Below are 25,708 nucleotides of genomic sequence, written 5' to 3'. Positions count from 1 at the left end.
CCACACCCCCACCCTCCTCCTTGACCCGACTCTCTCCTCATTTGCATTAAAGCTACAGACACCGGAGCGGCGCGTATGGGGAAAGCAAGCTCAATGTGCAACTGGCTCGGAGTGGCCGTAATTCTGCATCACGGCTGAATTTCGGGAACGTCTTCAAATACTGTGTTAAGGGTCCACTAATACCTATATTAAAGCATCCATAAAGTAGCATGCCATAGGATCTTTAGAACACGACCAGAAGACCTATGTTATATATTTCATTTGCTTGTGAACTTACATTGACACAAATTTTTCCTGAAACGGAACGTCCCTGTCAGTTTTGTGGAGTCTTAATGGCATCATCTCCCGTTAACCCATCCGGGAAATACGGGAAACACAGTAAGAGAGGAAAGGATGTCGGCAAACTACATTGGACAGCTATCCACTCTCTTTTATTATTTCATATATTTATTTTATATTATTTTTTTATTCTATTGAAATATTTCACAAATCAATAACACAAATCTACTCAAAATATATTTATTTGGAGTAAAATAATAATAATTAAAGCTGCAAGCAGCATTGTACGGGTGCTAAGCCTAAAGCCGACCATTAAGACCCTGACAGGCCATTGAAAACCCTGACGCAGACCATGAAGACCCTGATAGACCATGAGGCCATGATGCTGTCAATGAAGACCCTGACGAAGAACATTCAGACCTTTTTTGTTTGCATACGCTTGACAACACTGGAATAGCATCAGCTTGGATCTGATGATGGGCAAACACATTTTCATGACCTTATGTCAAAAGGCTGATGATTTGAATCATTAAAGATTTCAATAGATTGTTTTAGCGCCCCCATCATATCATTTTGATGAAATTTAGCCTGGTTAACCTTGACCTCTGCTTCTTTAAATACACCAAGTTTGGTTTTGATTGACTCAAGTTTACCCCGCCTTTTTTCACCAAACATTGATTGGGCTAATTTGGACGTCCAGCCACCATTTTGTTACAAGTTATTGGACAAATGTCTACATGATTTCATAACTGTAGGTGAAAGGGGTCAGAAAATATGTCCATCCAAAGTCTGCATTTTCAATTCATTGATATAGCTCCCCCTATCGCCTGATCTGGGTACAATTTGGAGAGGTCACATTTTCAGTTAATTGTTTTACCGCTCCCTATAGCCCGATATGAACATTTGGAAGGGTTCATCTTGACCCATGTGCCTTTGACTACACCAAGTTTGATGATGATGATTGGTTTAAGTTAACCTTGTCTTTTGGCATTATGTTCATTTTGGACGATTTTGAGCCTCTGGCGGCCATGTTGTTTTGTCAATCAACTTCATTTTACTTGAGAAGTTGTGGTCCCCAACAGCCAATAAGTTGGTGCCGCTCAAATCAAACATTCCTTCTATGAACTGTGGTGATTTGAGTAACAGGCAACGCCCATTTCGATACCACGCCCTAATTGAAAATATGTGGACTTGATCTTGTTCAGAATTTGATTTTCAACAACTTTTGTATTGGACTCAAGATCATAGGAGTCCATTTTGATGTTGATGTAAGCATTTTAGTCTTTACACGTTTTAAACCACACCCTTTTTAGAAGTTAATGGCTCCTGGGCGTTTTAGTTTTTATTGTACAGTTTTCGCTTAAAGTCAGATTGACGACATTCATCCATAGATATTAGCTGTTACAGGATTTTTGGCTAAGTTAAAGAACCTAGGATCCTTAAGGAATTGAGTGTTTTAAACAAAGTTCGAGATAGTCGTAAATCTATCAAACATAAGTCATAGATTCTTGAGGCATATTTGTTCATCATGAGGATATGCATGTGTTAATAAAGTTTCATGACTCTAAGTCAGAACAGTTATGAGATATGTTTATTAAAAGTTTGCATATTTGGACTGTTGCTATAGCGCCACCTTTTGGCCAATCAGTGTAATATTTGCTCTCTGTTAATCTTGAGTCAGCCTCTACAGCTGTAGTAAGTTTCATAAAAAGCATGCTAGTGGTTTAGGCTGTGTAAGTCAAACGTGGCGGAATAATAATAATAATAAAACTAACAATTACAATAGGTTGCCTTCGCACTTTGTTCTTGGCACCCTAATAAAACTAACAAATACAATAGGTTGCCTTCGCACTTTGTGCTTGGCACCCTAAAAATAAATGTTTTGAATCCAAAGGGAAAGTTGACAGAAATATAAAACTTTGACTACAGCTCCTCCAAGTTGAGCACTGTAACAATGTATTCATCTGCACTCTAGTTTTCCTTTTTTTTCATATCCCTTTTGTGATTTTACTTTCGGTTTTGTTTCTCGGTTACTTTCTGGGTAAATGCAACCTACCAGAGTGCCCCGTGTCCATGGTGCATAGTCCTGGGCATTTCCACACACACACAGTCTCCTGTGGCCTCAACATGAGCTCTTCGAAGTTTGTTTGTGTGGTGACTCTGCTCTTAGGACTGCTTCACCTCCAACCCGGTAAGACCTCAGGGGGAATCAAACATAATGTTTTATGTGGGGTGTGGGGTTTAGGGGGGGGGGGGGGGAGGAGTTGAATGGTATTTGGGAAAAAAAAAGTGTTTTTTTCCCAATTTATTGTTAGTTCATATATACTGTATATACACTTTATATACACAATGTAATATATTATATTTGTTCTCCGTTTTCTCCTGCGGTACATTGCTACGCCACTATTTAGTTTTTTACCAGTTTTCTTTATACACAACTGGTTGCTGAGGTCATTGATAAGAACGCCTCTTTGGCGTTCCTGTTGGAACCGGCAACAAGTGGAGCGGGGTTAGTTTGACCGGAGGAGGGGATGCTGGAGTGGAGTGGAGTGGTTCACCTCAGGCTGGGCTCACCGCCCAGTCAGCCTGGGTCACCAGTAACAGTTTATTTCCCTCTGTTTGTATTCTGTCTGTTCAGCGTCTTTCGGGCAGAGCGGGATTCATAATGTCCACATAGCCATTAGTTTAGACTTAAATTTATTGGTTCAAGTGTGGATTAAGAACTGAATGGACGTTTTAAAATGTTTATGGTTATAAATGTTTATTGCTGGGATCAAAATGAGAACACTTATATTAACACTTTAATATCCTAAAATAAGAAAAAAAATAAACATCCCTACATTAACCATAGGTATCCACATATACTCAGGATTATTTCGCCTTATAGACAACTATCTCCACTTTTACTTGAATACAAATAGTTTTGCTGCCTCCACAAGTACAGATACTGGGCTCTGCTCTGCACATCCATAGCGTGTAAGGCCTTGTTCACACTACCTCCGTCCGTCGACGGATCTCATGGACTTTGCATGGGCCGCGAAATGCATTGTGGGTCCGTCCGTCCATTCGGCTCCTTGGCCTGCGTCAAAACGTGGAGCGATGTTCAACTTTTCAGGCAGCGGCGGATCCGTCGGCCAATCAGATCGCAGTTATGCAAATACACTACACACGTCTACTGGATCCATTTTGCAATAACAAGCAGGAAGAAGCAGGAAGATTCTGGCCGCTATATTTTTTTAAAGAAATGTGGGATGATAGGATTGTTTTTAGTCCCCTGTTGGTGACTATGTAGCGGCTTTGTAGCAGGAAGCGATTTGATTGGCTGCAGTATGTGTCTACAAAGACTAGTCCCCTATACGTCAGACACGCCCTCAGTCATCCGTCGACGGACGCATGTAGTGTGAACAAGGCGTGTCTACTTGTACAGAGACATAAATGAATATATTTGAATGATAATATTGAGATTGTGTCCTGCTGGATCCAGGCGGGACCCGCGTGTCCACGGAGGTTCCCAAGGGCCCTCTGTATCGGGCCGTCGGCCATCAGCTCAGCATCCCCTGCCATGTGAGGGGCATTAACGACAGCGCGAGCTGGATCGAGTTCGAGTTCCGTATGGCACACGAGGGAACTAATCATGACATCATCAGCACCAGAGATCCAAACCATGGGGATGTCCTCTTTAGTGACCGTGTGCGCACCAAGACAATCAGCGTGGAGCGCAGGGACCCCACCTCGGTGGTGTTCACCATCACCAATCTGAAGGCGAGCGACGAGGGGGAGTACGAGTGTGCTGTGGTGAACCAGGAAGGCAGCTACGATGGAGACTACTCTGCCAAGATCATCGTGAAAGGTAACGTCATCTTTGAATATATTCTGATCGAATAGTAGAGAAAGACCATCAGCAGCATAAACTATAAACACTGATTTAATTCTTCTTCCAGTGATTAAAGACACCCTGAGAGTCTCCTCCCTGGCCCCCACCTCGCTGAGCCTGGAGGAAGGCGACGCGCTCACTCTAATTGTCAAGGCCTCAAGCGACACCGTCCAGAGAACAAACCTGTCTGTCACCTGGTACCTCCAACCGGACGGGGAAAAGCACCCCCACCCGATCGTCTCCCTGGACCGGGACCTGACCCAGAGTCCCGGGCCGAGGTTCAGAGAACGCTACGGAGCCGGGGGCGTTCAGCTGGACAAAGTGGGCGAGGACACGTACAAGCTGAACATAGCCAAAGTAAAACTGTTGGACCAGGGAGAGGTCTACTGCCAGGCTGTGGAGTGGATCGAGGGCCCTGACGGACACAGGAACCCAATCTCCTCGAAGCTCTCAGAGAAAACCCCTGTGAAGGTCAAAGCTAAAGGTGAGTCACCTCATATCATTTACCGACGTTGACTTAACGTCACCAAGGATTGTCGCAGCATTTCTGAGAATTGACGCAAAATACAATGGGTTGACCATGATAGTAAGTGATAGTAAGCCTTCTTGAAGGGGAGGATTGGTGGCTTGGTGTCAATTCCTTCTTGTAAACATCAAAAAATATTGTTGAATTTAGAAAGTCATCACCCAGGTGTCATTAAAGCTTGTGTAAAAGTTAACTTAGTTATTAAACTCAGCTTTGAATTCTATAAGCATTCCGCTGTATCTCTATCGCTTAGAAGTTTGCATCTTGGAGGTAACGGAAACACATTCGCTGCAGATCTACCCTGCCGGAAAACACATTTTGGTTTGGCAGGATGTGGTCAACATTGCAAATGTTACCGACCGGGTTTCTTGGTGGCTGTGAGTTCATAATGTCGACTTTGTGCGGTTCTTCACAACGCTGACATCTGTAACTACAGACCGGTATCTCTTCTTTCATTCCTTTCTAATACACTGCAACGTGCCATCTCGAACCAACTGCCAAATCACTCACGAAACAATCCTCGCCACTTTTGCTGAACTTGACTCACTGACTGCGCTATCTTGGTTCACTTCGTACCTGACCAATCGAACCATAAGGTCACATGGAAGAGCTCCTTGTCCAAACCCTGCACCCTTGACCCTTGTGTCCCTCATGGCTCAGTACTGGGACCCCTTCTGTTCTCCCTCTATACCAGATCCTTGGGCTCTGTAATGAGATCACACAGTTTATCCCATGACTGCTATGCTGACGAAACTCAACTGTTCCTCTTTCCCGTCCTCTGACAGCACCCTGATTTCGACCCGCATCTTAGAATGTCTGGGTTAGCATATCCAGAGAGCTGCAGCGCACCTCGTGTTCAACCACATGACATCCGCAAGATTTAAGACTCACTTGTTCAAATTTCAGCTGGACCCTTGCTCTCCTCAAAAATAACCTTGGAAGCATTTATTGTTTGTTGTTACATCCTGGCACTTAAAAGTAGTACATAGCATTGTGTAGAATCTTATCCTAGCTATCTGTGTCGCATACGGGGAATGAGTTAACCTAGCGATTGTTAGAGCTCAGCACTTGTTTCCATGAACATCCTTACTGCACCGTCAGCGATATATTGTGTTTCCCCTTCTTCTGAGTACCTTTTGGATAAAAGCGTCCAGCTAAATGCCCTAAATGTAAATGTTCTTTCTTAACAGGCAACGAGAGGGCATCCTCAGGCTCTGGACCTTCTCCAGGGGTCCTTCCAGGCATCCTCACATATCTGATCGCGTTGGTCCTACTGGCGTTGGTCTGGTGATGACGATACAGAGCCAAGGAGATGGACACCCCTCTGAAGTCCCAGCCCACCCTGGAGGACTGAAGGAGAGGAGGAGAGGAAGGGAAGCAGTAGGGGAGGAGAAGGAGAGCAGGGGGTAAAGGAGAGAGGAGAGGAGAGTGTAGAGCAGGGAGTAAAAGTGAGTTAGTTAGTTAGTTGTCCCCTTAGGGAAATTATTTTTCAGTTTCCTTCATTCATTTCTCATCATAATTTCTCATCATAGGCACATTAAGAACATACATAAGACATTTATAGAGTTGACATTGATGACGGACATACATTGGGGTTCGGTACAGGGGGATACATACATTGTTAAATACATTATCTGTGGGGCTTTGCTTTGTTCAGGAATGGGATGGCGGATGGGGGGGGGGGGTCAGGCCTCTGCTGAAACAGGCTTTGTTGCATCTTATCTCCGTTCTAGATGGAGATGAGGGAGTAAAGGAGAGAGGAGACGGAGAGGAGGGAGTAAAGGAGAGAGGAGAGGGAGAGGAGGGAGTAAAGGAGAGAGGAGAGGGAGAGGAGGGAGTAAAGGAGAGAGGAGACGGAGATGAGGGAGTAAAGGAGAGAGGAGAGGAGAGCAGGGAATATTGGAGAGATGGGGAAAAAAGAGGTTGTGTAGCATCTTATCCTAGCTTTGTTTTTTGTATGCGGTAATGGGTAAACCTAGCAATTGTTAGTTATTGGCACATGGCTCTATGAACATCCTTACTGTACCGACAGCTATACATTTTTTCTCTTTCTTCTGACAAATGCACTGATTGTAAGCCGCTTTTGATAAAAGTGTTTGAGCTCGCTGCCTTGAATGTAAATGTAAGGGGGGCTATAACTTCCCTCAACAATGTCAAATGCATCTACTATTAGTTGAATTGTTCAACTCGTAAAGACCATAACTTTTACATTCATGGCAATAAATAAAACAAGTTTGTTGAAAATGTATCACTCCAGACCCCTTTTGTTTAATATGTATTTTTAGCCAGGGCAACAATTAAATGTTGGCGGCATTTATTTATTTATTTAACCTTTATTTTTCCAGATAAAACATTGAGAACAGTTTCTTATTTACAATATTGATCTGGTCCAAGAGGCCCCTCCAGGAAAAGGTACAAATAACAAAAACACAAGCATGACTCATTTAGACAAATATAAAACGGATATACAAATACATAGCCTATGTACAGAAAGAAAATAGAAAACACCAATGCACTATAAATAATAATTAAGATGTGTCAATGTTATATTGTGTGTGAAGGGTGTATGCAAGTGAGAAACGGTGGAATCAACAGGAGCAGGGGGGTCTACTAAGACATAGTTACGTTTCTGCTTGAAGGCAGACTGTGATATGAAAGCTGTAAGTTTGAGTGTGTCTTGAATCTAATGCCACCAAACACCTCCCCCTCCTAGTGATCCTTCCTTCCGGAGTTTCGGCCGAAGGTAGTCCTGGTGAGTGGGTTGATGAGTTTGATAAGATGATCAGATGATCTTGTGCTTCTAGAGAGATGGAGAAGGGAGGAAAGGTAAGACGGGGTCTTGCCCAGGAGTGTCTTATAAATAAACTGAAGCCAATGTCGGAGTCGACGGGTTTGGAGGGAGGGCCAGTCCACCAGTTTGAAAAGTTCACAGTGGTGTGTATTAAAGGGAGCATTGGTGGCAAAGCGGATAGCTGAATGGTGAAGAACATCCAGTTTGTGTAGCGCTGTTTTTTTTTTTGTGATAAATTTTTTATTGTATTTTATATTTCATACAAGAAACAGTTACACATATACACAAGTAAGACAACGTAACACATATAATACTCAACCATACTCCCCCCCCCCCCCCCCCCCCCCCAAGCCCACCCACCCCTAGGTCTTGCCTCCCACAAAGACAGAATCAATAATTTGAGAAGCTCAGCAAATTTGTTAAATAGGCCTAATACTAACATGTGAAATAAATAAAGAAACAAAAAGAAAAGGAAAAGGATGAAAAAGCAGTGAGTAAGGCGTAGATACAGTAAGCCATGACTACCCTCCCAACATACTGTTAATAAAGGTGGACCATAAGTTAATATTTCTAGCTTGGGCGCCATGCATGCTGGCCACAGATCTCTCTAATTTAGCCAGATCTATGACCCAATGTTGTATCACCCAATGTTGGTAGGACAGGTCATGAGGAGCTTTCCATCTCTGTGCTACAAGCTTTTTAGCAGCAGTAAGGCCTACCAGAAACCAGCGTTGGTGCATCAGAGAAAGATCTAGACCCGTAAAATCACTCAGCAATAAGATAGTTGGGGAGCAGGGGATGGTACGCCCAAGTACTATAGACATCCTATTGGATACCATACTCCAAAAGTCGCTCACCCCAGGGCACTCCCAGACCATGTGAACAAAGGTACCTATAGTACCTAAAGAGCATAGCTGGCAGTTAGGAGATGGATTTAATTTCATCAAGAATAATTTATGAGGAGTGCAGTAGAGTCTGTGTATGAAATTGTAGTGAATCATCTGATGGTTGGGATTACGCAAAGATAGGTCAAGCTTTGACCAGGCTATGGACCAATTGATTGTAGAAGGTGCAATTGAGAGATCATGGCTCCAGCGACTATCCACTTGCAAAGGTTTTTCTGCATGTTTGGACATAAATGTGTATAGAGCAGAGACCAAGCCTTTGGTAGATGAACTACCACATATTTTATGAATTGGATGAGGCACCATGTTTTCACCCCAGGGGACTCCGTATGCCCGTAAGGCGCTGCGGAGTTGTAGGTAGAAGAAAAAAGAGGTGCCGGATAAGTTGTAATGCGATTTCAAGTCCTGAAAAGATCTGAGCGCATTATCTGACATAATGTCGGAAAGGGTATTAATCCCTTTATCCCTCCACTGAGGGAAGGACATCGGGTGACCACCCAAGCAAAGGGCGAAATTATTAAATAAAGGAAGGTGAGGATGGAATTTAAAGTGAGTGCTAGAGTGTGATTCCACAGTTCTCCATATGGCAACAAGATGTGAGATTAAAGAGCCAAATTTGGATTTACACATTTTGAGAGGGATGTTTGAGTAAATAACATCCTGAAGCCTATGTGGTATTTGTTCCTCTAATGAACGCCAGGCTACCTGAGCCTCTGGATCTAACCAGGTATGAAGAGAACGAAGGGTTGAGGACCAAAAATAAAACTGGAAATTTGGAAGTCCAAGGCCACCAGAGAGTTTGTGCCTCTGCAAAATGGACATTTTAATCCGTGGGCGTTTCCCTTTCCAGACATACCTGGAAACAAATGTATGCAGTTTATCCCAGTGACCAACTGGGGGAGCTAAGGGAAGCATTGAACTACAGAAGTTGACTCGCGGTAGGATGTTCATCTTTACGATAGAAGCTCTTGCTCGAAATGAATTAGGAATGGACGACCAACGCTCCAAATCGGATTCCACCTGCCTGAGAGTCGAGTTATAATTAACCGAGACTGTAGTTTGTATCGAAGGAAAAATCGATAGACCTAGGTATTTAAAATTGTCAACTACTGGAATAATGTTTGGTAAGGAAGCATGCCTCATAGTGTCGTTTAGAGGAAGGAGAACTGACTTAGACCAGTTTATTTTGCAGCCAGAGATACTCCCGAATTTATCAAATATGGACAAAATATGTGGGGTAGATTTAATTTCATCACCAAGATAAAGCAAAATATCATCACAATAAAGGGAGATGAAATGATCTGTTCCATGGACAATAACAGGAGTATGGGTTGACTGACGCACCGTCTGGGCCAGAGGTTCCAAAGATAAAATGAATAAAAGTGGAGAAAGAACGCAGCCTTGTCTAGAGCTGCGGCCCACTGGAAACAACGAAGAACAGATATTGCCAGTCATTACCATGGCTGAAGGGGAGGCGTAGAGCGTTTTAATCATGTTGATGAAATGGATACCAAATCCCATATGCTGAAGGACAGCCCATAAATAGTGCCATTCAAGGCGATCAAAAGCTTTTTCTGCGTCCAGAGATAATACAGCACAGGGAGATTGGACCTCAGCTGAAGCTTCGACAATGTGCAAAAGTCTGTAGCGCTGTTTTTGAAGCCATTTTATAGATTGTATCACCATAGTCAACGATGGGCAGGATGGTCATTTTTACAAGTGTAAGTTTAGCAGAGAGTGTGAAGGATGCTTTGTTACGGAAAAGAAAGGCCAATCTGGCTTTCACCTTAATCTGAATATTATTAATATGGGTGGAGAATGAAAGGGAAGAGTCCAGCCAATGCCCTAGATATTTATAGGACTTGACAAATTCCAGTTCGGAGTTGTCAGCGCAAACGATCTTGGGGGGGCTGGAGGTGTTGTTTTTGTCGATTGAAAAGTATGCATTTTGTCTTTTTAGAGTTGAGCCGTAGGTGGAGGTTGTGGAAAGAGTGCTCAATAGAATTGATACTGTCTTGAAGAGTGGAGGTATGGTTCTGTTCTGGGAAGCCCCTGCCCGCTGGAGAGGCGACCCCCCCCCCCATGGATAACAGATGTAAAGCAACTTTATATTTGTGTCAAGTCAATTGTTGCTTTGGTTCCATCTGCCCGATTTAGCCAAGAGTTCATCTGGCTCCAAAGTGAAAGTCAACCTCATTATAAGCCCGGCAATCTGCGGATTGGTCCCAAATATATCGGGACGCTCAACGTAATCATCAGCCCTTTAAAGGCCCACTATGCAACTTCGGGCATTTCTTCGTTGTTTTCTTGGTTTTGGCACGCACATTTCTCTACACAGCGCCCCCTACAGCTTCGTAGTAGATATTTCACAACACTGTCGCAACAACTCGTTGACGACCCTTCCCCATGCACTTCTACGCGAGCCATGTGCATTTGTTTTCAAATAAGCCGGCGAATGCGTGGAGCCATGTCCGAAGTAGATGTTCATAAAGTGTAGGCAAGGTTATACATTTTTAAAAGGGTGTATTTGTATTGCAATAAACATAAATCCATCCTTTTTTATAGTTGACGGGGAGAATTTATATCCTAGATTATAATTGTTTTATCTTAGGTTGAACAGAACAATCAGTGTAAGAGGTTTGGCCAACATAATAATCTAAATAAACAAGAACCTGGATTCGGGTATTCAGTCTGTATCTGGGGGACGAGACAGACGAACAGCAAAACACCCATGGAAACAAAGGTGTTTATATGGTTGCAACCAAGCAAGCTAGAAACATACAGGGCTCACAACAAAACGGTCGAGAAAACAAATTTTACAGGGCTCACAACAAAATGGTTGAGCAAACACATTTGTACAGAGACTATCAACATCAAGAATACCACGAAGACAAAGGCCACCCAAGGGTACTTTCAATTTCAAAAGCAACACGGCCGAGTCGGCGTCTGATTTGCAGTCTTCTTTTTCTTTCAGTTCACGCTATTCCTGAACAGCTTGCCCAACGTTTACTTGTGTCTGGCCTCTGCCGGTCTCCCTTTTCTCTTCTTCTGTTCCTCCGACATTGGGTTTCTCTGTCTCTTTTTAGTCGGCTGATCTATGATGAATATAACAGTCCCTTAGTGACTTGTGTTTATATCGAGCCGGTTCCGTGTTTGGGGGTCTGTGCCGTAAAGCAATTCGTTACTTCGCGAGACCCGAGACTCCCGCGAGAGTGGGCGGCGGGTTGCCGGCAGAAACATATTCCTTTTCTCCGCCAAGATGCGCAAGGGTGAGTCGAAACAACGAACAATCGAACAGAAATGTATAATAGAACCATCGCAATGACTCTTAGCCTGTTATATTAAGGTAAATCAAGCCAAAAAAGTTGCATAGTTCCCCTTTCACTCGTGTCTGATCTCTTTTCTGGTCCATTCTTCTTTTGTTCCACCGACGGTCGCCTCTTGGGTCCCTTATCAGTCGATTGATCCATGATGAATGCAACAATTGCCTCGCAACTGGCTGTTTATATCTAGCCGGTGCCATGTTTGGGTGTGTGTCTGTGCCGTAAAGCATTTTTGAAACTACAATCTGACTACATTTTCGAGGATACTTCCGCTGCGTCACATCCGGATTGTGTCGGTCCGAACAGAGCAAGTTGCAGATGCGCTTTTTCACTGGAGAGGCGACATGGGTAAATGACACACCCACCAATCGACCCAGAAATGGATGCAGAACCATCAGCATAACTCTCAACCTGCATACTTAATGTAATTTTGGCTAAAAAAGTTGCATAGTGGGCCTTTAAGGGAGAGCTCATTTCAGGCAGCGTATTGGAGAGCGAATCACAGTATAAACAAAAATTTGTGTCAGTGTAGGCCGACAAGAACACAGGAAGTGTTGGTTGTTGTGCTTCCAACACCCATGCTGTAGGATGGCATAGGCATGTGTGTGTCTGTGCCCGTTTGTGTGTGTTGAGATATTCACCCCCAACTCCTAACCCCACAGGACGCAACCACACCGATAGAGACAGAGGACACGCAGTTATCAGAGAATTCAACACCCTCTCACCCAGCTGTGATCTTAGCCTTAGTGTGTGCTCTTGTCTCAGACACAGATATGCAACGTGTTGATGCTAGGAACAGGTCTAAATAATGATATTAAAAACACATACACATACAATAAACCCTCTGTGTTTGTAAGGAGTACATGGCTGTCTGCTCACTGCTGGGGTAGGCCTGGTGCTCTACCCAGGGACAGTGCGCTACTGGTCTGAGAGGCTGAAGACTCCATAACACAAACGCTGTTGAAATGGTGCAATACGCAGTAAGAGTTCTCTCGCTACCGGGGGATCCCTCAGCTGTCAACGCTCCCCATTGTTTGGTCATTTTTAAGCGGTGTGCTCTGAAACAGTCGTACTTTGTGGATCATTACAAACTCATGAATCTACATACCCACTGATAAACGTTGAATGTTGTTTTGGCTGATAGCTGAACCGTTTTCTTTCATGTCTCCCGCTGGGATTACTAAAGTGTGTTATTTAATATCCACTTGTGAATCGTTTTAGTATATCAACAGCCAGAAAAACGATTGTTTCCGCCCTCTTGGGTTTTAAACATTCAACCTACTCAATCACTGATCAGAGGTATATTTACGAGACGTCTTAACTTTATTATTCGCACTGAACTTCAGTTCAGAGGCATAGGTGTGCATAAATGCCATCCCTGCATCAGGATATGTAGGCCGGCAGACGTAGAGTGATCTTCTACGTCTGCCAGAGATCCTCCAGGGAAGACTGCGTTCAACAAGACAGGAGACAAATACAACAGATCCTCCATTTATGACTAAATGCATCTCTTTTCTTAGCGAGGAGGATCCCTTATTAAGTAACTCCTTGCGTTTGCCGTGGTTCCTCTCCGAGGGAATCAACCGTACATCCTAAAGTGTTATAAACAATTATTCAGTGACTTTAATAAACCATCTGAACCGTGTACCAACAGATATCAACAAGCAGCCAGTATGCATAACTGATCTGCTTGACATGTGAGACTAACGCATTGGGACTGTACACGCCTCTGATAGGCTGAGACATGGGATGAACACGGCACGCAGGCTCCAGCGACCTCATTTGAAGATTGCAAACAGAAGGGAGATGCTGGGACCTGGTCAGGGAGCCGGGGTTGCAGGCCTGGATCCGGACTGCTCAGATGGCGGGGCAATTACATTTGTGGTGGGCAAATATAGTCGAGTGCTACATGCAGCGCTCACCCATTGTTATTCATAGGCTTTGTTTTTTTAATATTCTCCACAAATGTTGGGACCTATCTCCTACAATTGTTCACCTAAGACTCCATTCGACTTTAAAATGGTCTTATTACCTTGGAATCGCACGTACAAGTGTTTTTTTTAATATTCCTTATTTTCATATTCTATTTTTACAATACATTTCAGGGTTTTTTCTAGAAAAAAAAAGTAGCAGGGAGCAGACCCCTGCGCAAAGCCGAGGGAGCAACGCGACCGAGGCGGGGGATGGTGTGGAAGGGGGGTCTCCCCCTTCCACGGCGCGAAGCCTTTGAAAAAATAATGATTAAATGGTACATTCTGAGGCTATCTTAGAGAGAAATTCTAGCTCTTGTGGTCATCCTGAAAAACTAAAATACTATCAACTTTTGGTAGACTTGTACAACTTTACCCTGTAAATAAACACGACAAATTTCAAAAATATTGGCTAAACTTTTATTAAGTAGGACAAATCACAACAGCAGCCGTCTGTTCCTGAGACTGCCCCAACGGCTCACTGCCTTGTCAAAATCAAATTGATCAATTGCAGGCCCCTCAATACTGATCCTGAGGAGGTGGTTCAGGGTAGCGTTAGTCATGGTAGACCTCCTGTGCCATGCCTCTATGGAACAAGTTTTGGGGCTCTAGAGTCAATAATGGCGACGCTATAGAAATGTTACTATTGTTGTCGTTTTCAGTTTTGCACTTTGCAGACGGTCCCTAAGCTCGCGGCTGAAAGCCGACTGCTCGTAGAAGCCAATGCAATTCAGTTTTGCACTTTGCAGACGGTCCCTAAGCTCGCGGCTGAAAGCCGACTGCTCGTAGAAGCCAATGCAATTCACCGTTCGCTAAAGACGGCTCGTTTGGATGAAAACTATGTTGTAGCTGGTTCTCTGGGTTACTACACTTTTATTGGGCTAATTCGGCCGTGCAGCTGCCATTTAGTTCCCTGCTACGGGTTCCCTGGTAACCCGTAGCTTTGTGCAGAGAGAACTGGAATGGTCTTGTATACTTGCTTAGCATCTTAGCGCCTAGACCAAAACCCCATTCAAATACATAGTAGCTAGCTAGCTAGCTGCTAATAACTTTAACGTTAGCATGTCGACTCGGTCTGGGAAACTCCAATTCGGATCGGAATATTTTTGGAGTAATTATAAGTTATTTGAGGATCAGACACATTGTCAGGTGGTGGTGTTGGGATATTTTCACGGAGAAAAGATCGTTTTGAGAAATAGTGTATGTTGTACAGCAGCATGTAAGTACAGATCCAAGTCTGACAGGTTCAGTCTGCATTTCGGTAGGATGGCGCACGCCGGGAGTATCGGGGCGCAGCGCCCCTGTTCCCTTGTTTAGAAAAAACCCTGCATTTTATAATGGAAGTGAAGGTGGGGGGTCTTAGGGTGGGGGGGTTAATCAGGGTAGAGGGGGGGGGGGTTCAAGGTGAGGGTAGAGGGGGGGGGTTCAAGGTGAGGGTAGAGGGGGGGGGGTTAATCAGGGTAGAGGGGGGGGGGTTCAAGGTGAGGGTAGAGGGGGGGGGTTCAAGGTGAGGGTAGAGGGGGGGGGGTCAAGGTGAGGGTAGAGGGGTCAAGGTGAGGGTAGAGGAGGGGGGGTCAAGGTGAGGGTAGAGGAGGGGGGGTCAAGGTGAGGGTAGAGGAGGGGGGGTCAAGGTGAGGGTAGAGGGGGGGGGGTCAAGGTGAGGGTAGAGGGGGGGGTCAAGGTGAGGGTAGAGGGCGGGGGTCAAGGTGAGGGAAGAGGGGGGGGGGTCAAGGTGAGGGGGGGGGGGTCAAGGTGAGGGTAGAGGGGGGGGGGGTCAAGGTGAGGGTAGAGGGGGGGGTCAAGGTGAGGGTAGAGGAGGGGGGGTCAAGGTGAGGGTAGAGGGGGGGGGGGTCAAGGTGAGGGTAGAGGGGGGGGTCAAGGTGAGGGTAGAGGGGGGGGGCAAGGTGAGGGTAGAGGGCGGGGGTCAAGGTGAGGGAAGAGGGGGGGGATCAAGGTGAGGGTAGGGTCAAGGTGAGGGTAGAGGGGGCGGGGGGTCAAGGTGAGGGTAGAGGGGGCGGGGGGTCAAGGTGAGGGTAGAGGGGGGGGGTCAAGGTGAGGGTAGGGGGGGGTCAAGGTGAGGGTAGAGGGGGGGGGTCAAGGTGAGGGTAGAGGGGGGGTCAAGGTGAGGGTAGAGGGGGGGGTCAAGGTGAGGGTAGAGGGGGGGGTCAAGGTGAGGGTAGAGGGGGGGGGTCAAGGTGAGGGTAGAGGGGGGGGGTCAAGGTGAGGGTAGAGGGGGGGGTCAAGGTGAGGGTAGAGGGGGGGGTCAAGGTGAGGGTAGAGGGGGGGTCAAGGTGAGGGTAGAGGGGGGGTCAAGGTGAGGGTAGGGGGGGTCAAGGTGAGGTTAGAGGGGGGGTCAAGGTGAGGGTAGAGGGGGGGGGCAAGGTGAGGGTAAAGGGGGGGGTCAAGGTGAGGGTAGAGGGGGGGGTCAAGGTGAGGGTAAAGGGGGGGGTCAAGGTGAGGGTAGAGGGGGGGGGTCAAGGTGAGGGTAGGGGGGGGTCAAGGTGAGGGTAGGGGGGGGTCAAGGTGAGGGTAGGGGAGGGGGGGGGTCGAGGTGAGGGTAGGGGAGGGGGGGGTCGAGGTGAGGGTAGAGGGGGGGTCAAGGTGAGGGTAGGGGGGGGGTCAAGGTGAGGGTAGGGGGGGGGTCAAGGGGAGGGTAGGGGGGGTCAAGGTGAGGGTAGGGGAGGGGGGGGGGTCGAGGTGAGGGTAGAGGGGGGGGTCAAGGTGAGGGTAGAGGGGGGGTCAAGGTGAGGGTAGAGGGGGGGGGGTCAAGGTGAGGGTAGAGGGGGGGTTCAAGGTGAGGGTAGAGGGGGGGGGGGTCAAGGTGAGGGTAGAGGGGGGGTCAAGGTGAGGGTAGAGGGGGGGGTCAAGGTGAGGGTAGAGGGGGGGGGGGTCAAGGTGAGGGTAGAGGGGGGGGGGTCAAGGTGAGGGTAGAGGGGGGGGTCAAGGGGAGGGTAGAGGTCGAGGGTAGGGTAGATGTGTATAGGTTAACTCATTATGGTCAGTATTAAACATCACATAATCCACAACATGCAGAAAAAGCCACACAACCAGGTAGAATTTGTTATACGATTTTATATAAACACCATGAGTATACATTTTATAAAATCGTTTGCACATTGAAACATTTTGGGAAGCGTTTTGTCCAATGTCCGAACCCATTTTGATCACAAAGCGTATATCGTGAATCAAGCGCAGCCATCTGTCCCTAACTCTGTCCCTAACACTGAACCCGACGCCTTGAAGGACAAGGAACCCTCCCACTGTGGGGAGGAAGGAACCCTCGATGGAACACGCTAGGTGCATCCAAACGTGCAACAGATGGTGAGAAGGTCACGTTGCGTGAGTGTGGAGGAGATGAATCCACAGGCCAAAGTCCTGTTGTGTGAGTGCGGAGGAGATGAATCCACAGGCCAAGGTCACGTTGTGTGAGTGAAGGAGATGAATCCACAGGCCAGCGATGAGTGGCGGTTGTTGATCACTGAAATGTGGACAGAGGAAAACAGCATATTGTTCAGTTGACTGTCTAGATAGTGTCACATTATCAAAAGGTTATTACACCTGTAGTCAATGAACACGATATCCATGTCATCTTCAGCAGTGGGCTACTGACCTAAGGGACTCCAGCTGGTCAGAGATACAGGTTTGATGCAGCTCAGGTGTGTGTCCCAGACTGGACACAGCATTTCAACTGCACCTTACAAAGACGGATGATATGAATACAAAAGGACACAACGATTCAGTTATCTGGCAGACCGTCCGAGCCAACGAGTCTTGGTGAATTCAGAAGTGCGCCATGCCATGTAGTCTGAGAACTCAGGGGTGGAACCCAGCACCATTTGATGGAGAGCCCAACACCCCATCCTACCCCGTTTAGAGTTCAATCAGCAACAGACTCACCTTCCAGATGCATGGCTCCTTCAGCTCTCTCCTCAGTGGATATCCCCTTGGAGTCGGGTGTCACTCGCCCCACCCTGACGTCCTTCACCAGGCAGGTCCTCCATCACCTCCCTATGCCCCGCCTTCCTGTTTGGGGACAAACGGGGCCGTTTGGCCTCAATGTCTGGGCACAATCAAAGTGGTAGTTTGATGGTCCGACATCAGTGGTAGTTTGCTATAATGTCTGGTAGTAAACTGTTGTTTCCCAGTACAAGTCATGTTTAATTCATGCAAACATACCAGTACTACTTGTTGGCAGGCAGACTCATGGTTCTCCAGGTGCACGGCTCCTCCATCAGCTCTCCTCAGGCAAGGACTCCTGGTCTGTGTAAACAGTGGTGGTAGTTGAGCAATTGGGGGGGGGGGGGGGGTATTCTTGTGACGCCCAGTTTAAACCAAAGCCCTGGCAGGAGTGTTAATGAGGGCATTGAATATGATTTGTTTTATTCTTTCCAACTTGCATAGAAACTAAAGCAAATGCAAAGCAGCTATAGTTTGTAATCTTTTAAGTCAGAACACTGAAATATTCTAGTTGATGAAAATGCTGTTCAGTTCCATAAATAATTGAATCACTTAGTTCTGATGGTCACATGACTGAACACAATGATGACCCACAGCTGTCCTTTACCTTCCAGAGACCTCTGCAGTCGCATCGTAGCGATCGTAGATCCGAGCGGATCCTGGTGGGTCAGCGATACAATCAGGATATGAAAAAAAAAAACATTCTCACACCTCAGTAGACAGTTTTTCTTCATTTTAAAAGGGGACATTATACCACCAGGTGTGAGTGTGATTAGCCTTACAAGCCGTTTCCAAAATCTGACACATATTACATCACTACTGGGCGTGTACACATAGATCTGTGCTGGATAGATGAGCAACGTTTATTTCGGTCCACTGGGTAGGCTGGTAGAATGATCTGTACAGCACAGATCTAGGTGGACACGCCCACTAGTGATGTCATATGGGGCAGATTTTCAAAACCGCTTGTTAGGCTAATCACACTCTCACCTGGTGGCATAATACTTCCCCATTACAGAATAACAACTTTCAGAACTCATGTGAGAAATCAGACGCTGCAGCCTCACATGGAGAGCAAAATTGTGAGTGAATAAATCCTGTTCACTCACAGCTACATTAACCCAGCGACTTTTTTCTCAAAATCATTCTGATCAAAACGATGGCTGAAGAGACCGATGTAGGGCTGGTGGAGTGGCTAGTCTAGCAGCCTACTCCTTCACATTGAGGTGGCAGTGTAAGGTATAATCACCTCAGGGTCGGCTGTCCTTGCCCCCCCACCGAGGGACGTCCTTCACCAGCAGGTCCTCAGCACGGCTCCATCACCACCCCTCCATCACAGAGTCCTGGTCTGGAGCAAAAAGCAGGGAATTTGCCTCATGTCCACCATGTTCAGTTCATGCAAACCAGTGCAAACCAGTACCACCTGTTGGCAGGTAGATTCATGGTCGTCCTCCAGATGCAGTTCCTCCATCAGCCAAGGGCATCGGGTCTGTAACAAACAGGGGTGGTAGTTGAGCAGTTGGTGGGATTATTCTTTGGACGCCTCTTTTAAACCATTCTGAACCAAAGTACTGGCTTTTGGTGTAAAATGTAGAGGAATAGAAGACACTGCAAGTTAAAAAAATAAATAAGAACCATGCACACACTTGAAAATGTGTAATGCAGGAGAATGGTAGAACATTCTGTGAATTCAACAGCACACATTTGAAATTTGACTGTTAACATTATTCAAACAGTCTTCTGCCTCAGCTGAAACTCAATATTTAAAACAAACGATAAAACTTGTAGAATTCTTGTACCAGTAGCGTAGACTCTAGCCTTCACATTGAGGGGTTAGAGTCTCAATAAAACTTCACCAATGGCTCCATTAAGCCAAGGACGGTTTTCTCTAAATCTGCCATATTAGATGACGGCTGAAGTAACCGATTTTAGAACAGAAACCGTTCAGTAGCAGTGAGAATGATAATCAATCTAGAGACTGGCTGCATTCACCCCGACATCATTCTTAAGGCAGGGCCTCCGTCCACCATGGCTCCGTCGGCTCTCGTCCACCATGGCGCCGTCGGCTCTCGTCCACCATGGCTCCGTCGGCTCTCGTCCACCATGGCTCCGTCGGCTCTCCTCAATCAGTCCTCCTCCTCCACCAACGCGTCCTGACCTAACATCAAACGGCAGTAGTTGGGTCCAAAATCAGCCATATTAGATGACGGCTGAAGTAACCGATTTTAGAACAGAAACCGTTCAGTAGCAGCGAGTGATAATCAAACTAGAGACTGGCTGCATTCACCCCGACATCATTCTTAAGGCAGGACCTCCACCACGGCTCCTCCATCGGCTCTCGTCCACCACGGCTCCTCCGTCGGCTCTCGTCCACCATGGCGCCGTCGGCTCTCGTCCACCATGGCGCCGTCGGCTCTCGTCCACCATGACGCCGTCGGCTCTCGTCCACCATGGCTCTGTCGGCTCTCGTCCAACATGGCTCCGTCGGCTCTCCTCCATCAGCCCTCCTCCTCCACCAACGCGTCCTGACCTAACATCAAACGGCAGTAGTTGGGTCCAAAATCTGGTAACGAAGCCGGGGAGGTCAAACCTGCACACCCTTGCATTTGTAAAGGGGAAAAATATCTAACTTCCTCAAGTTTACTCGTTGAGAAATGTATAAACTACTACTGTCAGAAAGAAAATCTGAGAAAGATAATAAAAAATAGTCAACCTCTGCAATTAGTTTCAGAGCGGCTTGGTGATGGTTACCCTGGTCCACCCTGCTGCCCCATTACTGGTCCAGGTAGTGGGGTTACCCTCTGGTACTGAACCATCATAATCAAGCACATGAACATCCAATATACATCCTTTTAACACAAAAATCAACATTGATCGAAAGCCACTTACACCGATAGAGCCTGGTTCAACAGCTCGGCCACATCTACTCCCACCGACCACGCTGCAGAGATCACTGAGAAGATCATAATGTTATAAAAGATGGGTAAATACTGTGGGAATCAATGTGAGAAATCAGACGCTGCAGCCTCACATGGAGAGCAAAATTGTGAGTGAATAAATCCTGTTCACTCACAGCTCCCTAAACCCAGCGACTTTTTTCTCAAAATCATTCTGCTCAAAACGATGGCTGAAGAGACCGATGTAGGGCTGGTGGAGTGGCTAGTCTAGCAGCCTACTCCTTCACATTGAGGTGGCAGTGTAAGGTATAATCACCTCAGGGTCGGCTGTCCTTGCCCCCCCACGAGGGACGTCCTTCACCAGCGGGTCCTCAGCACGGCTCCATCACCACCCCTCACAGAGTCCTGGTCTGGAGCAAAAAGCAGGGAATTTGCCTCATGTCCACCATGTTCAGTTCATGCAAACCAGTGCAAACCAGTACCACCTGTTGGCAGGTAGATTCATGGTCGTCCTCCAGATGCAGTTCCTCCATCAGCCAAGACCATCGGGTCTGTAACAAACAGGGGTGGTAGTTGAGCAGTTGGTGGGATTATTCTCTGGACGCCTCTTTTAAACCATTCTGAATCAAAGTACTGGCTTTTGGTGTAAAATGTAGAGGAATAGAAGACACTGCAAGTTAAAAAAAAAAATAAGAACCATGCACACTTGAAAATTTGTTATGCAGGAGAATGGTAGAACATTCTGTGAATTCAACAGCACACATTTGCAATTTGACTGTTAACATGATTAAAACAGTCTTCTGCCTCAGCTGAAACTCAATATTTAAAACAAACGATAAAACTTGTAGAATTCTTGTACCAGTAGCGTAGACTCTAGCCTTCACATTGAGGGGTTAGAGTCTCAATAAAACTTCTTCACTGATGGCTCCATTAAGCCAAGGACGGTTTTCTCTAAATCTGCCATATTAGATGACGGCTGAAGTAACCGATTTTAGAACAGAAACCGTTCAGTAGCAGTGAGAGTGATAATCAATTTAGAGATTGGCTGCATTCACCCCGACATCATTCTTAAGGCAGGACCTCCACCACGGCTCCTCCATCGGCTCTCGTCCACCATGGCTCCTCCGTCTGCTCTCGTCCACCATGGCTCCTCCGTCGGCTCTCGTCCAACATGGCTCCATCGGCTCTCGCCCACCATAGCTCCATCGGCTCTCGTCCACCATGGCTCCGTCGGCTCTCGTCCATCAGCCCTCCTCCTCCACCAACGCGTCCTGACCTAAAATCAAACGGCAGTAGTTGGGTCCAAAATCTAGTAACAATGCCGGGGAGGTCAAACCTGCACACCCTTGCATTTGTAAAGGGGGAAAGTTTACAAGTTGACTCGTTGAGAAATGTATAAACTACTACTGTCAGAATGAAAATCTGAGAAAGATAATAAAAAATAATCAGCCTCAACAAATAGTTTCAGAGCGGCTTGGTGATGGTTACCCTGGTCCACCCTGCTGCCCCATTACTGGTCCAGGTAGTGGGGTTACCCTATGGTCCCCAGCCTCAGGTCCACCCAGCTGTGTTGTACAATATTTAACTAAACCTTGGGAGACGACGTGCCATTTCTAAACTGCTGTAAATTAGCTTTATTAATCAACTACATTTACATTGAGGGCATTTAGCAGATGCTTTTAACCAAAGCGATGAGTACATTTTTCAGAAGGAGAAGCAATAAACTAGACATAGGTTGGACGTCTTCAGGAAGCGGACTCCCAAACACTAAATCAAGGTACTGAACCATCATAATCAAGCACATTAACATCCAATATACATCCTTTTAACACAAAAATCAACATTGATCGAAAGGCACTTACACCGATAGAGCCTGGTTCAACAGCTCGGCCACATCGCCTCCCACCGACCACGCTGCAGAGATCACTGAGAAGATCATAATGTTATAAAAGATGGGTAAATACTGTGTGAATCAATGTGAGAAATCAGGCGCTGCAGCCTCACATGGAGAGCAAAATTGTGAGTGAATAAATCCTGTTCACTCACAGCTCCATTAACCCAGGGACTTTTTTCTCAAAATCATTCTGATCAAAACGATGGCTGAAGAGACCGATGTAGGGCTGGTGGAGTGGCTAGTCTAGCAGCCTACTCCTTCACATTGAGGTGGCAGTGTAAGGTATAATCACCTCAGGGTCGGCTGTCCTTGCCCCCCCACGAGGGACGTCCTTCACCAGCAGGTCCTCAGCATGGCTCCATCACCACCCCTCCATCACCCAGTCCTGGTCTGGGGCAAAAAGCAGGGAATTTGCCTCATGTCCACCATGTTCAGTTCATGCAAACCAGTGCAAACCAGTACCACCTGTTGGCAGGTAGATTCATGGTCGTCCTCCAGATGCAGTTCCTCCATCAGCCAAGGCCATCGGGTCTGTAACAAACAGGGGTGGTAGTTGAGCAGTGGGTGGGATTATTCTCTGGAAGCCTCTTTTAAACCATTCTGAACCAAAGTACTGGCTTTTGGTGTAAAATGTAGAGGAATAGAAGACACTACAAGTTAAAAAAAACAAATAAGAACCATGCACACACTTGGAAATGTGTTATGCAGGAGAATGGTAGAACATTCTGTGAATTCAACAGAACACATTTGAAATTTGACTGTTAACATTATTAAAACAGTTTTCTGCCTCAGCTGAAACTCAATATTTAAAACAAACGATAAAACTTGTAGAATTATTGTACCAGTAGCGTAGACTCCAGCCTTCACATTGAGGGGTTAGAGTCTCAATAAAACGTCACTGATGGCTCCATTAAGCCAAGGACGGTTTCCTCTAAATCTGCCATATTAGATGACGGCTGAAGTAACCGATTTTAGAACAGAAACCGTTCAGTAGCAGTGAGAGTGATAATCAATTTAGAGATTGGCTGCATTCACCCCGACATCATTCTTAAGGCAGGACCTCCACCACGGCTCCTCCATCGGCTCTCGTCCACCATGGCTCCTCCGTCTGCTCTCGTCCACCATGGCTCCTCCGTCGGCTCTCGTCCAACATGGCTCCATCGGCTCTCGCCCACCATAGCTCCATCGGCTCTCGTCCACCATGGCTCCGTCGGCTCTCGTCCATCAGCCCTCCTCCTCCACCAACGCGTCCTGACCTAAAATCAAACGGCAGTAGTTGGGTCCAAAATCTAGTAACAATGCCGGGGAGGTCAAACCTGCACACCCTTGCATTTGTAAAGGGGGAAAGTTTACAAGTTGACTCGTTGAGAAATGTATAAACTACTACTGTCAGAATGAAAATCTGAGAAAGATAATAAAAAATAATCAGCCTCAACAAATAGTTTCAGAGCGGCTTGGTGATGGTTACCCTGGTCCACCCTGCTGCCCCATTACTGGTCCAGGTAGTGGGGTTACCCTATGGTCCCCAGCCTCAGGTCCACCCAGCTGTGTTGTACAATATTTAACTAAACCTTGGGAGACGACGTGCCATTTCTAAACTGCTGTAAATTAGCTTTATTAATCAACTACATTTACATTGAGGGCATTTAGCAGATGCTTTTAACCAAAGCGATGAGTACATTTTTCAGAAGGAGAAGCAATAAACTAGACATAGGTTGGACGTCTTCAGGAAGCGGACTCCCAAACACTAAATCAAGGTACTGAACCATCATAATCAAGCACATTAACATCCAATATACATCCTTTTAACACAAAAATCAACATTGATCGAAAGGCACTTACACCGATAGAGCCTGGTTCAACAGCTCGGCCACATCGCCTCCCACCGACCACGCTGCAGAGATCACTGAGAAGATCATAATGTTATAAAAGATGGGTAAATACTGTGTGAATCAATGTGAGAAATCAGGCGCTGCAGCCTCACATGGAGAGCAAAATTGTGAGTGAATAAATCCTGTTCACTCACAGCTCCATTAACCCAGGGACTTTTTTCTCAAAATCATTCTGATCAAAACGATGGCTGAAGAGACCGATGTAGCGCTGGTGGAGTGGCTAGTCTAGCAGCCTACTCCTTCACATTGAGGTGGCAGTGTAAGGTATAATCACCTCAGGGTCGGCTGTCCTTGCCCCCCCACGAGGGACGTCCTTCACCAGCAGGTCCTCAGCACGGCTCCATCACCACCCCTCCATCACCCAGTCCTGGTCTGGGGCAAAAAGCAGGGAATTTGCCTCATGTCCACCATGTTCAGTTCATGCAAACCAGTGCAAACCAGTACCACCTGTTGGCAGGTAGATTCATGGTCGTCCTCCAGATGCAGTTCCTCCATCAGCCAAGGCCATCGGGTCTGTAACAAACAGGGGTGGTAGTTGAGCAGTGGGTGGGATTATTCTCTGGAAGCCTCTTTTAAACCATTCTGAACCAAAGTACTGGCTTTTGGTGTAAAATGTAGAGGAATAGAAGACACTACAAGTTAAAAAAACAAATAAGAACCATGCACACACTTGGAAATGTGTTATGCAGGAGAATGGTAGAACATTCTGTGAATTCAACAGAACACATTTGAAATTTGACTGTTAACATTATTAAAACAGTCTTCTGCCTCAGCTGAAACTCAATATTTAAAACAAACGATAAAACTTGTAGAATTCTTGTACCAGTAGCGTAGACTCCAGCCTTCACATTGAGGGGTTAGAGTCTCAATAAAACGTCACTGATGGCTCCATTAAGCCAAGGACGGTTTCCTCTAAATCTGCCATATTAGATGACGGCTGAAGTAACCGATTTTAGAACAGAAACCGTTCAGTAGCAGTGAGAGTGATAATCAATTTAGAGACTGGCTGCATTCACCCCGACATCATTCTTAAGGCAGGACCTCCACCACGGCTCCTCCATCGGCTCTCGTCCACCATGGCTCCTCCGTCGGCTCTCGACCACCATGGCTCCGTCAGCTCTCCACCATCAGCCCTCCTCCTCCACCAACACGTCCTGACCTAACATGAAACGGCAGTAGTTGGGTCCAAAATCTGGTAACAAAGCCGGGGAGGTCAAACCTTTCACCCTTGGGGAAAAAATATCTAACTTCAAGTTTACAAGTTGACTCGTTGAGAAATGTATAAACTACTACTGTCAGAATGAAAATCTGAGAAAGATAATAAAAAATAATCAGCCTCAACAATTAGTTTCAGAGCGGCTTGGAGATGGTACCCTGGTCCACCCTGCTGCCCCATTACT

General features: G+C 46.3%; 1 protein-coding gene and 2 long non-coding RNA genes across 4 annotated transcripts; 1 reads left to right on the top strand and 2 right to left on the bottom strand.

Moving 5' to 3' along the window:
• Window positions 1-2,309: 2,309 nt before the first annotated feature.
• LOC132448616 (immunoglobulin superfamily member 2-like) lies at window positions 2,310-6,923 on the top strand. The gene is made up of 4 exons (XM_060040064.1): window positions 2,310-2,470; window positions 3,764-4,129; window positions 4,221-4,637; window positions 5,870-6,923. Exons 1-4 carry the CDS (start codon window positions 2,353-2,355, stop codon window positions 5,968-5,970), a joined length of 1,002 nt encoding a protein of 333 aa, XP_059896047.1. The 5' UTR covers window positions 2,310-2,352; the 3' UTR covers window positions 5,971-6,923.
• A 10,362-nt stretch (window positions 6,924-17,285) lies between these two features.
• LOC132449045 (uncharacterized) lies at window positions 17,286-19,759 on the bottom strand. Of its 2 annotated transcripts, none has more exons than XR_009523500.1 (6): window positions 19,618-19,759; window positions 18,875-19,114; window positions 18,233-18,284; window positions 17,845-17,928; window positions 17,566-17,691; window positions 17,286-17,356 (listed from the first exon to the last, which is right to left on the bottom strand). It is a non-coding gene; the product is annotated as an uncharacterized LOC132449045 (long non-coding RNA). The 2 variants fall into 2 exon arrangements; XR_009523499.1 differs by having other exon boundaries at window positions 17,297-17,362.
• A 3,732-nt stretch (window positions 19,760-23,491) lies between these two features.
• LOC132448388 (uncharacterized) lies at window positions 23,492-24,933 on the bottom strand. Its single transcript, XR_009523351.1, has 3 exons — window positions 24,583-24,933; window positions 24,259-24,322; window positions 23,492-23,672 (listed from the first exon to the last, which is right to left on the bottom strand). It is a non-coding gene; the product is annotated as an uncharacterized LOC132448388 (long non-coding RNA).
• Window positions 24,934-25,708: the final 775 nt, after the last annotated feature.

The sequence above is a fragment of the Gadus macrocephalus genome, chromosome 20 (genome assembly GCF_031168955.1).
Source record: "Gadus macrocephalus chromosome 20, ASM3116895v1".
NCBI classification, from domain to species: domain Eukaryota; kingdom Metazoa; phylum Chordata; class Actinopteri; order Gadiformes; family Gadidae; genus Gadus; species Gadus macrocephalus.
Note: the sequence above shows the minus strand (reverse complement) of the source record. Positions and strands in the feature narration are given on the sequence as shown.

Bases quoted from the DNA above. Each gene is read 5' to 3' on its own strand.
- LOC132448616 (XM_060040064.1), top strand. From the start codon at position 2,353: ATGGTGCATAGTCCTGGGCATTTCCACACACACACAGTCTCCTGTGGC. The intron at 2,471-3,763 runs GTAAGACCTCAG...TGCTGGATCCAG, and splicing joins ACTGCTTCACCTCCAACCCG to GCGGGACCCGCGTGTCCACG. The intron at 4,130-4,220 runs GTAACGTCATCT...TTCTTCTTCCAG, and splicing joins TGCCAAGATCATCGTGAAAG to TGATTAAAGACACCCTGAGA.